Below are 16,435 nucleotides of genomic sequence, written 5' to 3' on the forward strand. Positions count from 1 at the left end.
GTTGTGAAGTAATGTGTGAAGCTTTGTTGTTAGTGGAATAAGTGAATGAAAGCACAGGTGTATGTGAAGTTTGGTATAGACTGAACTAGGTATTGTATTTTTTACTGAAGGGTTCAATGGATCTGAAGGTCCATTTCTTTGCAGGTTTGATTAAAAGTCTGTCACTTTGCAACATTTTAAAGACAAATTAATGGTGTTTAAAATGTACAAACTGACATAATGAATTTTACCTGCACTGATTATATGATATAACTGCAAGTATTGCTTGCTTTGCACATGTGTAAAATTTACAAAGTGGCAATTTTGGCTCATAACCTCTTGAATCTGAATTCAATATACAAGGTTTTTTTGTACTTACTTGAATATGTGTAAATTTATGTTTGGATATGAACTACTTTTCCTGTCTTTCACTTCACAAGGCCTGTCGTTATATGTTAATTAGAGAATTCTGCACTGTAGAGCCTCCTGATCTCCATCAAACTTTGCAAGGAATGTCAGAATTGTCATCGTGTATATGTTTATATATCTCTGTATTGATTTGAACTACTTTTCCTGACCTTTGTCTATATGGATTTAAACACAAAAATTTTTGATTATATGCATAGTAGTTAATTTAGTCAAACCCATAAGTACAACATGAGAATGGCCTCAAAACTCTTTAATTGCTCTCAATTATAGTGCCACTGTTTTACCTGGAGCTTCACAGTTGGGAGTTTTGGTACCAGGTGGGGTGTTGGTTCCTTCTATCTTCTGCCCTGTACTGTTCACACACCAGCAGTATCCTGTGGAGGGGTGGCACTGTAGAGGCCTGTAGTGACCCTCCTCATCACACTGAGGGATGAAGGCTCCTATCATGTGTTTGACCGTCACATTGTCCCTCTCCTGCTCACACTTAGTCTTAGGATGATCTGATTAGGATACATATACAGATAGCGGGAGAATAAAGTCATCATATTAGATTGATATTGTCCTTCACAGGGCCTCAAATTCTATACACAGACTTGAGTAAAATCTGAGGAGCACTTCATCTGATATTTTGATATTTTGTTCTTTAGCGTATGCTAATTTTATGCTGTAGAGCCTCCCGATGAATTAACTGTCTCAAACTTGCAGGCCATATCAGACTGTTGTTACATGTATGTCTGTGAATGTTTCTGTTGATGTGAACTACTTTTCATGACTTTTGCCCATGTATGGATTCAAACACAAGGCTTCTGCTAATATGCAAAACAGGTGATTTTCACTGATCGGCCTCTTGAGCGTCTGTCTCTCCCAAATTTGGCACTTAACATCACAGTCACTTACAGTGCATGTCATTTATCTGTTGATGGGATCTACATTTCATGATTTCTGTCCATTTAGATATGAGCATGCAAGGCCTGTGCTAATATGCAAAATAGGCAATTGTGCATTTTAATGCCTCTCTGTGACCGATTTGTCTCAAACTTTAGTTTTCCTCAAAATGTTATACTGTGAATAGATCTGTTCATTTTGGTCAAAATCACTCAAACTGTCAGAGCTTCAGCAATAGAGTATCCTGAGCATCTATGTCAATGCCTCTTGGTGACCGATTTGTCTCAAACTTTGTAGTTTTCCTAAGCATGTTATACCGTCATAAGATTTGGCCATTTTGGTCAAAATCACACAAACTGTCATGGAGTTTCAGAGATACAACTAAGAAAAGTCATACAGGAATGCATTTGATTAATGGGTTGCAGCCACATGCAGTAAAAAAATCAATATTTTTTTTATAATATTTTAGTTTAAGACTTTGATGGTTATTGCAAGTCCTAATTTGATGTAACTGAATAAAAATCCTAGGGCTAGCTTGAAAAGTGCAAATTTTCTATAATTAATGATCCAAAAATAGCATACATTTCTGAAAGGCAGTTATAAATGCATTGTTGTTAGCACTCCTGCAAAGAATCACATGCATCCAATATTATGTTCCTAAATTAAAATTTGTTGGAGATATACTTGATTATCTTGAATAGGGCTCCCTAATGCCAAATGTTTTGAAACTTTACAGAGTAACAGAATCTTTCAGGATCCACAGCAAATAAGTTTCATCATGATTGGTCAATTTGCAGCATTTCAAATTTCTAATGAAAGCTAATTGGCTGAGTTTTAATTGTTCATGCTAAATATGCTAACTTCCTGAATGATTCATTTGCGTATTGCAGCCATATTGTTTGACAATTTCAAAATGATTTTGATAAATATTGAGTGTCAAATTCGTGTGAATATTTTCATATTAAGATTGTGGTGATAGGGTGAAAAACCTATGATTTTTTTTACAAAAGTAGGTTTCACATATTGTGCAAATTATCGATCTCAGTGGGCAGAGCTTAGAGTTCCATCAACCTTTTTTGTTTGGTTTGAGCCAAGGAAAGCAAAAGAAGTGGAAATGTATCTCTATGCTTTATACTGTGGGAGATAATCACAGAAATGTAAATGGCTGTGCTATAGCGCCACCATGAGGCCAAAGAAGGCCCCAGTACCTGTTACTTTGTATAATATTGATGCATAATCAATCAGTCAGACTGGAGGGCTACAAATTAAAGTTGTGAAGTAATGTGTGAAGCTTTGTTGTTAGTGGAATAAGTGAATGAAAGCACAGGTGTATGTGAAGTTTGGTATAGACTGAACTAGGTATTGTATTTTTTACTGAAGGGTTCAATGGATCTGAAGGTCCATTTCTTTGCAGGTTTGATTAAAAGTCTGTCACTTTGCAACATTTTAAAGACAAATTAATGGTGTTTAAAATGTACAAACTGACATAATGAATTTTACCTGCACTGATTATATGATATAACTGCAAGTATTGCTTGCTTTGCACATGTGTAAAATTTACAAAGTGGCAATTTTGGCTCATAACCTCTTGAATCTGAATTCAATATACAAGGTTTTTTTGTACTTACTTGAATATGTGTAAATTTATGTTTGGATATGAACTACTTTTCCTGTCTTTCACTTCACAAGGCCTGTCGTTATATGTTAATTAGAGAATTCTGCACTGTAGAGCCTCCTGATCTCCATCAAACTTTGCAAGGAATGTCAGAATTGTCATCGTGTATATGTTTATATATCTCTGTATTGATTTGAACTACTTTTCCTGACCTTTGTCTATATGGATTTAAACACAAAAATTTTGATTATATGCATAGTAGTTAATTTAGTCAAACCCATAAGTACAACATGAGAATGGCCTCAAAACTCTTTAATTGCTCTCAATTATAGTGCCACTGTTTTACCTGGAGCTTCACAGTTGGGAGTTTTGGTACCAGGTGGGGTGTTGGTTCCTTCTATCTTCTGCCCTGTACTGTTCACACACCAGCAGTATCCTGTGGAGGGGTGGCACTGTAGAGGCCTGTAGTGACCCTCCTCATCACACTGAGGGATGAAGGCTCCTATCATGTGTTTGACCGTCACATTGTCCCTCTCCTGCTCACACTTAGTCTTAGGATGATCTGATGAGGATACATATACAGATAGCGGGAGAATAAAGTCATCATATTAGATTGATATTGTCCTTCACAGGGCCTCAAATTCTATACACAGACTTGAGTAAAATCTGAGGAGCACTTCATCTGATATTTTGATATTTTGTTCTTTAGCGTATGCTAATTTTATGCTGTAGAGCCTCCCGATGAATTAACTGTCTCAAACTTGCAGGCCATATCAGACTGTTGTTACATGTATGTCTGTGAATGTTTCTGTTGATGTGAACTACTTTTCATGACTTTTGCCCATGTATGGATTCAAACACAAGGCTTCTGCTAATATGCAAAACAGGTGATTTTCACTGATCGGCCTCTTGAGCGTCTGTCTCTCCCAAATTTGGCACTTAACATCACAGTCACTTACAGTGCATGTCATTTATCTGTTGATGGGATCTACATTTCATGATTTCTGTCCATTTAGATATGAGCATGCAAGGCCTGTGCTAATATGCAAAATAGGCAATTGTGCATTTTAATGCCTCTCTGTGACCGATTTGTCTCAAACTTTAGTTTTCCTCAAAATGTTATACTGTGAATAGATCTGTTCATTTTGGTCAAAATCACTCAAACTGTCAGAGCTTCAGCAATAGAGTATCCTGAGCATCTATGTCAATGCCTCTTGGTGACCGATTTGTCTCAAACTTTGTAGTTTTCCTAAGCATGTTATACCGTCATAAGATTTGGCCATTTTGGTCAAAATCACACAAACTGTCATGGAGTTTCAGAGATACAACTAAGAAAAGTCATACAGGAATGCATTTGATTAATGGGTTGCAGCCACATGCAGTAAAAAAATCAATATTTTTTTTATAATATTTTAGTTTAAGACTTTGATGGTTATTGCAAGTCCTAATTTGATGTAACTGAATAAAAATCCTAGGGCTAGCTTGAAAAGTGCAAATTTTCTATAATTAATGATCCAAAAATAGCATACATTTCTGAAAGGCAGTTATAAATGCATTGTTGTTAGCACTCCTGCAAAGAATCACATGCATCCAATATTATGTTCCTAAATTAAAATTTGTTGGAGATATACTTGATTATCTTGAATAGGGCTCCCTAATGCCAAATGTTTTGAAACTTTACAGAGTAACAGAATCTTTCAGGATCCACAGCAAATAAGTTTCATCATGATTGGTCAATTTGCAGCATTTCAAATTTCTAATGAAAGCTAATTGGCTGAGTTTTAATTGTTCATGCTAAATATGCTAACTTCCTGAATGATTCATTTGCGTATTGCAGCCATATTGTTTGACAATTTCAAAATGATTTTGATAAATATTGAGTGTCAAATTCGTGTGAATATTTTCATATTAAGATTGTGGTGATAGGGTGAAAAACCTATGATTTTTTTTACAAAAGTAGGTTTCACATATTGTGCAAATTATCGATCTCAGTGGGCAGAGCTTAGAGTTCCATCAACCTTTTTTGTTTGGTTTGAGCCAAGGAAAGCAAAAGAAGTGGAAATGTATCTCTATGCTTTATACTGTGGGAGATAATCACAGAAATGTAAATGGCTGTGCTATAGCGCCACCATGAGGCCAAAGAAGGCCCCAGTACCTGTTACTTTGTATAATATTGATGCATAATCAATCAGTCAGACTGGAGGGCTACAAATTAAAGTTGTGAAGTAATGTGTGAAGCTTTGTTGTTAGTGGAATAAGTGAATGAAAGCACAGGTGTATGTGAAGTTTGGTATAGACTGAACTAGGTATTGTATTTTTTACTGAAGGGTTCAATGGATCTGAAGGTCCATTTCTTTGCAGGTTTGATTAAAAGTCTGTCACTTTGCAACATTTTAAAGACAAATTAATGGTGTTTAAAATGTACAAACTGACATAATGAATTTTACCTGCACTGATTATATGGTATAACTGCAAGTATTGCTTCCTTTGCACATGTGTAAAATTTACAAAGTGGCAATTTTGGCTCATAACCTCTTGAATCTGAATTCAATATACAAGGTTTTTTTGTACTTACTTGAATATGTGTAAATTTATGTTTGGATATGAACTACTTTTCCTGTCTTTCACTTCACAAGGCCTGTCGTTATATGTTAATTAGAGAATTCTGCACTGTAGAGCCTCCTGATCTCCATCAAACTTTGCAAGGAATGTCAGAATTGTCATCGTGTATATGTTTATATATCTCTGTATTGATTTGAACTACTTTTCCTGACCTTTGTCTATATGGATTTAAACACAAAAATTTTGATTATATGCATAGTAGTTAATTTAGTCAAACCCATAAGTACAACATGAGAATGGCCTCAAAACTCTTTAATTGCTCTCAATTATAGTGCCACTGTTTTACCTGGAGCTTCACAGTTGGGAGTTTTGGTACCAGGTGGGGTGTTGGTTCCTTCTATCTTCTGCCCTGTACTGTTCACACACCAGCAGTATCCTGTGGAGGGGTGGCACTGTAGAGGCCTGTAGTGACCCTCCTCATCACACTGAGGGATGAAGGCTCCTATCATGTGTTTGACCGTCACATTGTCCCTCTCCTGCTCACACTTAGTCTTAGGATGATCTGATGAGGATACATATACAGATAGCGGGAGAATAAAGTCATCATATTAGATTCACATTGTCTGTGACCAGGCCACAAATTATGTATACAGACTTTAGCAAAATCTGAGGAGCATTCATCTGATATTTTGTAAAATCACTCTGCTTCATTCTGATATTTTGTTCTTTAGCGTATGCTAATTTTATGCTGTACAGCCCCCAGACCTACTAACTGCCTGAAACTTTGCACGCCATATCAAACTGTTCTTCCATGTATGTCTGAATATTTTTGTGTTGATGTGACCTACTTTTCCTGACTTTTGCGCATATATAGATTCAAACACAAGGCTTCTGAGAATATGTAAAATATGTCATTTTCACTGAGTGGCCTCCTGAGCGTCTGTCTCTCCCAAACTTGGCACTTAACATCACAGTCACTTATAGTGTATGTCTGTCATTTATCTGTTGATGTGACCTACATTTCACAAAACATTTTTAAAAAGTCATACAGGAATGCATTAGATCAATTGTAGCCACGTACAGTCAAAAAGTCAACATTTTTTGATAATTTTTTAGTTTAAGACTTCGATGATTATTGCAAGTCCTAATTTGATGTGATTGAATGAGAATCCAAGGGCTAGCTTGAAAAATGCAAATGTTCTATAATTAATGATCCAAAAATAGCATACATTTCTGAAAGGCAGTTGTAAATGCACTGTTGTTAGCACTCCTGCAAAGAATCACATGCATCCAATATTATGTTCCTAAATTAAATATTTTGGAGATAGACTTGATTATCTTGAATAGGGGCCCCTAATGACCAAATGTTTTGAAACTTTACAGAGTAACAGAATCTTTAAGGATCCACAGCAATTAAGTTTCATCATGATTGCTCAATTTGAAGCATGTCTGGAACGTCAACTTGAAGCATGTCTTATCATTGTCATCTACCGCACTCCAGGTTCCCTAGATCACTTCACTGATGAGCTCAACATCCTCCTGAGTCAATTCCCCATTGAAGGAAATCCAATCATTCTCCTTGGTGACTTCAACCTTCCATCAGACAAACTGCATTCCTCCTGCAGCCTTCCACTGTTGACAGCATTCAACCTCACCCTCAACCACTCTCCTCCAACTCACAAAGCAGGCAATGTTCTCGACCTGATCTTCACCCGTACCACCACAGCATTGGACAACACAGTCACCCCCCTCCACCTCTCAGACCATCACTTTCTATCCTTCTCTCTCCCCCTTCCTTCTCTTTCCATCCAGTCCTCCCTAACGAGTTCCTCCTCCTTCCGTCGCAATCTGCACTCCATAACTCCCTCTTCCCTTGCTTCTGCTATTTTGTCCACCCTTCCGCACCCTGACTCCGTCTTCTCTTTCGTTAGATATAGTTACAAATTCTTTCATTTCTACACTCTCCACATCAATGAATCTTCTGTGCCCTCTCTCCTCTAGACCGGCTAAGTCCTCCCCATCTGCTCCCTGGCTAACAGAAACACTTCGCTGCCACAGGAGAGAACTAAGGACCGCAGACAGGCGGTGGAGGAAATCTCATCTAGATTCAGACCTCAGCTCATACCAGTCTCTCCTTTCCAAGCTCTCACTGGAAGTAACAGCCGCAGTCATCCTAGTACAGAGAAAAATTTGAATCATCAGCATCCGATCCACGCAAGCTCTTCACTATTTTTTCTTCTCTCCTTAATCCTCCACCTCCTTCATCTCTTACTCCTGAGGATTTTATTACCTTCTTTGAGGAGAAGGTTGCAGCAATCTGCCAGTCCTTTTTCTCTGTTCCCACCCCTCCAACCAATGTGTATTCCCCAACATCCAACTCTCTTACTTCTTTTACTCCCATCTCCTCAGATAAAATTCTTCAACTCCTGACTTCCAGCAACCCGACTACATGTCCGCTGGATCCAATTCCTTCTGCTCTGTTCCAGACAATCGCAAGAGATCTGCTTCCTTTCATCTCTGTCATCAACAACTCCTTATCTTCTGGATATGTGCCAACTGCATTCAAAACTGCCAGGGTGGTACCAATCTTCAAGCAAGCCATACTCGACAGCTCCAACATTACCAACTACAGACCGGTATCACTTCTCTCTTTCCTATCAAAAGCCCTCGAATGAGCAGTTTACAGTCAATTGTCTCTTTTCCTCACCCAGAACCAGCTGCATGATCTTAACCAGTTTGGCTACAAACCAGCACATTCTACAGAAACAGCCCTCATAGCAGTGATAGAGAAACTTCATGCTGCTAAAGCTGCCAAACTGTCATCTGTTTTGATTCTTCTAGACCTTTCAGCAGCTTTTGACACAGTGAATAACAACATTCTTCTTTCTGTTCTCTCCAGGCTTGGTGTGACTGGGTCTGCTTGGAGATAGGATCATCCCTCCAGATAGGACGGAAACTATCAGGTGACATGGAGAGGATCCACATCCAAACCATTTAGACTCTCCACTGGTGTTCCACAGGGCTCAGTATCGGGCCCCCTTCTCTTCTCTTTGTATACTCATTCTCTTGGTGATATAATATCTTCTCATAGTTTCTCCTACCACTGCTATACTAATGACACGCAATTATTTATTTCTTTTCCACCCTCTGACATGCAGGTCTCGAGATGTATCTCAGCATGCTTGACTAACATTGCGTCTTTGATCACAGCCCACCACTTGAAGCTCAACCCCAATAAAACTGAGCTTCTGTTCATCCCAGGTACTTCCAACCCTTAACATGACCTCACAGTTTCTTTTAAGAACTCCCTGGTATCACCATCCGAAGCTGCCCGTAGCCTGGGCATAACTTTGGACAGCCAGTTCTCAACTCATGTTTCAAATCTAATCCGGTCTTGCAGATTTCTCCTTTGTAACGTACAAAGGATTCGGCCCTTTCTCTTGCAGGAAGGTACGCAGATGCTTGTGCAGTCTCTTGTGATCTCAAAGATAGACTACTGCAATGTGCTACTTGCTGGTTTTCCTCTAAGAGCCATCAAACCTCTACAACTTGTCCAGAATGCAGCAGCAAGACTGGTCTTCAATCTTCTGAAGTTGACACGTTACTCCACTGCTTCCAGTAGCTGCACGCATCTGATTTAAAATCTTGATGCTTGCCTACAAAGCCAAAAATTAACCAGCTCCTTCATACGAGGTCAATGGTCAAAGCCCGATCCATACCTCGAGTACTTTGAACCTCAAGTACAGCTCGGCTTGAAATACTGTGCTTCAGGTCTCATGGAAGACAAGCATCGAGACTATTTTCTGTCCTGACTCCAAAATGGTGGAATGAACTTCCACTTCCTGTCCGGACAGCAGAGTCCTTTGCAGGCTTCAAATACAAACTAAAGACCCATGTATTCATGGAATATGTAAAGGACTACTGACCCTGCTCCAATATTGACTGACTAAATTAGTACTTATTGTAGGGTATTGTTTATTACACTGATGTTGTTTAACAAACTCTAGCACTTATTGTTTATTGCACTTATCATTGTTTAAGATAGACCTTATGTATTTCATACTTCTAGGTTTCAGCATTGATCCCTGTATTTCTACAGTATTCTAGTTCATTGGTATGTTGGACTCTAACCTACTGTACTAGGATATATACAAAGCATTTTTGTAAGTCACTCTGGATAAGAGCATCTGCTAAATGCTTTAAATGTAAAGGTAAATGTCAAATGTCTTATGAAAGCTAGTTGGCTGAGTTTTAACTGTTCCGGCTAAATATGCTAACTTCCTGAATGATTCATTTGTGTATAGCAGCCATATTGTTTGACAATTTCAAAATGATTTTGATAAATATTGAGTGTCAAATTCGTGTGAATATTTTCATATTAAGATTGTGGTGATAGGGTGAAAAACCTATGATTAGTTTACCAAATTAGGTTTTGCATTTTATGCAAATGATCAATCTCAGTGGGCAGAGCTTAGAGTTCCATCAACCTTTTTTGTTTGGTTTCAGCCAAGGAATGCAATGGAAGTGGAAATGTATCTCTATGCTTTATGCTGTGGGAGATAATCACAAAAATATAAAAGGCTGTGCTATAGTGCCACCATGAGGTCAAAGAAGGCCCCAGTACCTGTTACTTTAAATAATATTTATGGATATCAAGCAGTCCGAATGGAGGGCTGCAAATTAAAGTTATGAAGTAGTGTGTGAAGCTTAGTTGTTAGTGCACTAAGTGAGTGAAAGCACAGATGTATGTGAAGTTTGGTAAAGACTGAACTAGGTATTATATTTTTTCTGAAGGGTTCATTGGCTCTGGAGGTCCATTTCTTTGCAAGTTTGATGAAAGGTCTGTCACATGCAAGTAGTGCATACCTTGCACATGTGTAAAATTTACAAAGTGGCACTTTTGGCTCATAACCTATTGAATCTGTATTGAATATGCAGGGTTTTTTTGTCTTTACATGAATATGTGTAAATTTCTGTGTGGATATGAACTACCTTTCCTGACTCTCACTTCACAAGGCCTATCATAATATGTTAAGTAGAGAATTCTGTACTATAGAGCCCCAGTACCTGTTACTTTAAATAATATTTATGGATATCAATCAGTCAGACAGGAGGGCTGCAAGTTAAAGTTGTGAAGTAATGTGTGAAGCTTTGTTGTTAGTGGAATAAGTGAATGAAAGCACAGGTGTATGTGAAGTTTGGTATAGACTGAACTAAGTATTGTATTTTTTTCTGAAGGGTTCAATGGATCTGGAGGTCCATTTCTTTGCAGGTTTGATTAAAAGTCTGTCACTTTGCAACATTTTAAAGACAAATTAATGGTGTTTAAAATTGTACAAACTGACCTAATGAATTTTACCTGCACTGATTATATGATATAACTGCAAGTATTGCTTGCTTTGCACATGTGTAAAATGTACAGAGTGGCACTTTTGGCTCATAACCTATTGAATCTGAATTCAATATACAAGGTTTTTTTGTACTTACTTGAATATGTGTAAATTTATGTTTGGATATGAACTACTTTTCCTGTCTTTCACTTCACAAGGCCTGTCGTTATATGTTAATTAGAGAATTCTGCACTGTAGAGCCTCCTGATCTCCATCAAACTTTGCAAGGAATGTCAGAATTGTCATCGTGTATATGTTTATATATCTCTGTATTGATTTGAACTACTTTTCCTGACCTTTGTCTATATGGATTTAAACACAAAAATTTTGATTATATGCATAGTAGTTAATTTAGTCAAACCCATAAGTACAACATGAGAATGGCCTCAAAACTCTTTAATTGCTCTCAATTATAGTGCCACTGTTTTACCTGGAGCTTCACAGTTGGGAGTTTTGGTACCAGGTGGGGTGTTGGTTCCTTCTATCTTCTGCCCTGTACTGTTCACACACCAGCAGTATCCTGTGGAGGGGTGGCACTGTAGAGGCCTGTAGTGACCCTCCTCATCACACTGAGGGATGAAGGCTCCCATCATGTGTTTGACCGTCACATTGTCCCTCTCCTGCTCACACTTAGTCTTAGGATGATCTGATGAGGATACATATACAGATAGCGGGAGAATAAAGTCATCATATTAGATTGATATTGTCCTTCACAGGGCCTCAAATTCTATACACAGACTTGAGTAAAATCTGAGGAGCACTTCATCTGATATTTTGATATTTTGTTCTTTAGCGTATGCTAATTTTATGCTGTAGAGCCTCCCGATGAATTAACTGTCTCAAACTTGCAGGCCATATCAGACTGTTGTTACATGTATGTCTGTGAATGTTTCTGTTGATGTGAACTACTTTTCATGACTTTTGCCCATGTATGGATTCAAACACAAGGCTTCTGCTAATATGCAAAACAGGTGATTTTCACTGATCGGCCTCTTGAGCGTCTGTCTCTCCCAAATTTGGCACTTAACATCACAGTCACTTACAGTGCATGTCATTTATCTGTTGATGGGATCTACATTTCATGATTTCTGTCCATTTAGATATGAGCATGCAAGGCCTGTGCTAATATGCAAAATAGGCAATTGTGCATTTTAATGCCTCTCTGTGACCGATTTGTCTCAAACTTTAGTTTTCCTCAAAATGTTATACTGTGAATAGATCTGTTCATTTTGGTCAAAATCACTCAAACTGTCAGAGCTTCAGCAATAGAGTATCCTGAGCATCTATGTCAATGCCTCTTGGTGACTGATTTGTCTCAAACTTTGTAGTTTTCCTAAGCATGTTATACCGTCATAAGATTTGGCCATTTTGGTCAAAATCACACAAACTGTCATGGAGTTTCAGAGATACAACTAAGAAAAGTCATACAGGAATGCATTTGATTAATGGGTTGCAGCCACATGCAGTAAAAAAAAGTCAATATTTTTTTTATAATATTTTAGTTTAAGACTTTGATGGTTATTGCAAGTCCTAATTTGATGTAACTGAATAAAAATCCTAGGGCTAGCTTGAAAAGTGCAAATTTTCTATAATTAATGATCCAAAAATAGCATACATTTCTGAAAGGCAGTTATAAATGCATTGTTGTTAGCACTCCTGCAAAGAATCACATGCATCCAATATTATGTTCCTAAATTAAAATTTGTTGGAGATATACTTGATTATCTTGAATAGGGCTCCCTAATGCCAAATGTTTTGAAACTTTACAGAGTAACAGAATCTTTCAGGATCCACAGCAAATAAGTTTCATCATGATTGGTCAATTTGCAGCATTTCAAATTTCTAATGAAAGCTAATTGGCTGAGTTTTAATTGTTCATGCTAAATATGCTAACTTCCTGAATGATTCATTTGCGTATTGCAGCCATATTGTTTGACAATTTCAAAATGATTTTGATAAATATTGAGTGTCAAATTCGTGTGAATATTTTCATATTAAGATTGTGGTGATAGGGTGAAAAACCTATTATTTTTTTTACAAAAGTAGGTTTCACATATTGTGCAAATTATCGATCTCAGTGGGCAGAGCTTAGAATTCCATCAACCTTTTTTGTTTGGTTTGAGCCAAGGAAAGCAAAAGAAGTGGAAATGTATCTCTATGCTTTATACTGTGGGAGATAATCACAGAAATGTAAATGGCTGTGCTATAGCGCCACCATGAGGCCAAAGAAGGCCCCAGTACCTGTTACTTTGTATAATATTGATGCATAATCAATCAGTCAGACTGGAGGGCTACAAATTAAAGTTGTGAAGTAATGTGTGAAGCTTTGTTGTTAGTGGAATAAGTGAATGAAAGCACAGGTGTATGTGAAGTTTGGTATAGACTGAACTAGGTATTGTATTTTTTACTGAAGGGTTCAATGGATCTGAAGGTCCATTTCTTTGCAGGTTTGATTAAAAGTCTGTCACTTTGCAACATTTTAAAGACAAATTAATGGTGTTTAAAATGTACAAACTGACATAATGAATTTTACCTGCACTGATTATATGATATAACTGCAAGTATTGCTTGCTTTGCACATGTGTAAAATTTACAAAGTGGCAATTTTGGCTCATAACCTCTTGAATCTGAATTCAATATACAAGGTTTTTTTGTACTTACTTGAATATGTGTAAATTTATGTTTGGATATGAACTACTTTTCCTGTCTTTCACTTCACAAGGCCTGTCGTTATATGTTAATTAGAGAATTCTGCACTGTAGAGCCTCCTGATCTCCATCAAACTTTGCAAGGAATGTCAGAATTGTCATCGTGTATATGTTTATATATCTCTGTATTGATTTGAACTACTTTTCCTGACCTTTGTCTATATGGATTTAAACACAAAAATTTTGATTATATGCATAGTAGTTAATTTAGTCAAACCCATAAGTACAACATGAGAATGGCCTCAAAACTCTTTAATTGTTCTCAATTATAGTGCCACTGTTTTACCTGGAGCTTCACAGTTGGGAGTTTTGGTACCAGGTGGGGTGTTGGTTCCTTCTATCTTCTGCCCTGTACTGTTCACACACCAGCAGTATCCTGTGGAGGGGTGGCACTGTAGAGGCCTGTAGTGACCCTCCTCATCACACTGAGGGATGAAGGCTCCTATCATGTATTTGACCGTCACATTGTCCCTATCCTGCTCACACTTAGTCTTAGGATGATCTGATGAGGATACATATACAGATAGCGGGAGAATAAAGTCATCATATTAGATTCACATTGTCTGTGACCAGGCCACAAATTATGTATACAGACTTTAGCAAAATCTGAGGAGCATTCATCTGATATTTTGTAAAATCACTCTGCTTCATTCTGATATTTTGTTCTTTAGCGTATGCTAATTTTATGCTGTACAGCCCCCAGACCTACTAACTGCCTGAAACTTTGCACCCCATATCAAACTGTTCTTCCATGTATGTCTGAATATTTTTGTGTTGATGTGACCTACTTTTCCTGACTTTTGCGCATATATAGATTCAAACACAAGGCTTCTGAGAATATGTAAAATATGTCATTTTCACTGAGTGGCCTCCTGAGCGTCTGTCTCTCCCAAACTTGGCACTTAACATCACAGTCACTTATAGTGTATGTCTGTCATTTATCTGTTGATGTGACCTACATTTCACAAAACATTTTTAAAAAGTCATACAGGAATGCATTAGATCAATTGTAGCCACGTACAGTCAAAAAGTCAACATTTTTTGATAATTTTTTAGTTTAAGACTTCGATGATTATTGCAAGTCCTAATTTGATGTGATTGAATGAGAATCCAAGGGCTAGCTTGAAAAATGCAAATTTTCTATAATTAATGATCCAAAAATAGCATACATTTCTGAAAGGCAGTTGTAAATGCACTGTTGTTAGCACTCCTGCAAAGAATCACATGCATCCAATATTATGTTCCTAAATTAAATATTTTGGAGATAGACTTGATTATCTTGAATAGGGGCCCCTAATGACCAAATGTTTTGAAACTTTACAGAGTAACAGAATCTTTAAGGATCCACAGCAATTAAGTTTCATCATGATTGCTCAATTTGAAGCATGTCTGGAACGTCAACTTGAAGCATGTCTTATCATTGTCATCTACCGCACTCCAGGTTCCCTAGATCACTTCACTGATGAGCTCAACATCCTCCTGAGTCAATTCCCCATTGAAGGAAATCCAATCATTCTCCTTGGTGACTTCAACCTTCCATCAGACAAACTGCATTCCTCCTGCAGCCTTCCACTGTTGACAGCATTCAACCTCACCCTCAACCACTCTCCTCCAACTCACAAAGCAGGCAATGTTCTCGACCTGATCTTCACCCGTACCACCACAGCATTGGACAACACAGTCACCCCCCTCCACCTCTCAGACCATCACTTTCTATCCTTCTCTCTCCCCCTTCCTTCTCTTTCCATCCAGTCCTCCCTAACGAGTTCCTCCTCCTTCCGTCGCAATCTGCACTCCATAACTCCCTCTTCCCTTGCTTCTGCTATTTTGTCCACCCTTCCGCACCCTGACTCCGTCTTCTCTTTCGTTAGATATAGTTACAAATTCTTTCATTTCTACACTCTCCACATCAATGAATCTTCTGTGCCCTCTCTCCTCTAGACCGGCTAAGTCCTCCCCATCTGCTCCCTGGCTAACAGAAACACTTCGCTGCCACAGGAGAGAACTAAGGACCGCAGACAGGCGGTGGAGGAAATCTCATCTAGATTCAGACCTCAGCTCATACCAGTCTCTCCTTTCCAAGCTCTCACTGGAAGTAACAGCCGCAGTCATCCTAGTACAGAGAAAAATTTGAATCATCAGCATCCGATCCACGCAAGCTCTTCACTATTTTTTCTTCTCTCCTTAATCCTCCACCTCCTTCATCTCTTACTCCTGAGGATTTTATTACCTTCTTTGAGGAGAAGGTTGCAGCAATCTGCCAGTCCTTTTTCTCTGTTCCCACCCCTCCAACCAATGTGTATTCCCCAACATCCAACTCTCTTACTTCTTTTACTCCCATCTCCTCAGATAAAATTCTTCAACTCCTGACTTCCAGCAACCCGACTACATGTCCGCTGGATCCAATTCCTTCTGCTCTGTTCCAGACAATCGCAAGAGATCTGCTTCCTTTCATCTCTGTCATCAACAACTCCTTATCTTCTGGATATGTGCCAACTGCATTCAAAACTGCCAGGGTGGTACCAATCTTCAAGCAAGCCATACTCGACAGCTCCAACATTACCAACTACAGACCGGTATCACTTCTCTCTTTCCTATCAAAAGCCCTCGAATGAGCAGTTTACAGTCAATTGTCTCTTTTCCTCACCCAGAACCAGCTGCATGATCTTAACCAGTTTGGCTACAAACCAGCACATTCTACAGAAACAGCCCTCATAGCAGTGATAGAGAAACTTCATGCTGCTAAAGCTGCCAAACTGTCATCTGTTTTGATTCTTCTAGACCTTTCAGCAGCCTTTGACACAGTGAATAACAACATTCTTCTCTCTGTTCTCTCCAGGCTTGGTGTGACTGGCTCTGCTTGGATA

General features: G+C 38.3%; 1 protein-coding gene across 1 annotated transcript in view; it reads right to left on the minus strand.

Annotated features, from left to right (window-relative positions):
• Positions 1-543: 543 nt before the first annotated feature.
• LOC118242288 (thyroglobulin-like) overlaps positions 544-16,435 on the minus strand; it is a 33,586-nt gene continuing 17,694 nt past the window's right edge. The window contains exons 6-11 of the mRNA XM_081698647.1: positions 13,855-14,070; positions 11,291-11,506; positions 5,817-6,032; positions 3,255-3,470; positions 693-908; positions 544-563 (exon numbers count right to left, since the gene is read on the minus strand). Of these exons, the coding sequence (XP_081554773.1) occupies positions 544-563; positions 693-908; positions 3,255-3,470; positions 5,817-6,032; positions 11,291-11,506; positions 13,855-14,070 (1,100 nt within the window). The remainder of the gene's footprint in view (positions 564-692; positions 909-3,254; positions 3,471-5,816; positions 6,033-11,290; positions 11,507-13,854; positions 14,071-16,435) is intronic.

The sequence above is a fragment of the Electrophorus electricus genome, chromosome 16, assembly GCF_041902795.1.
Source record: "Electrophorus electricus isolate QZ-2024a chromosome 16, ASM4190279v1, whole genome shotgun sequence".
Taxonomy (NCBI): Eukaryota; Metazoa; Chordata; class Actinopteri; order Gymnotiformes; family Gymnotidae; genus Electrophorus; species Electrophorus electricus.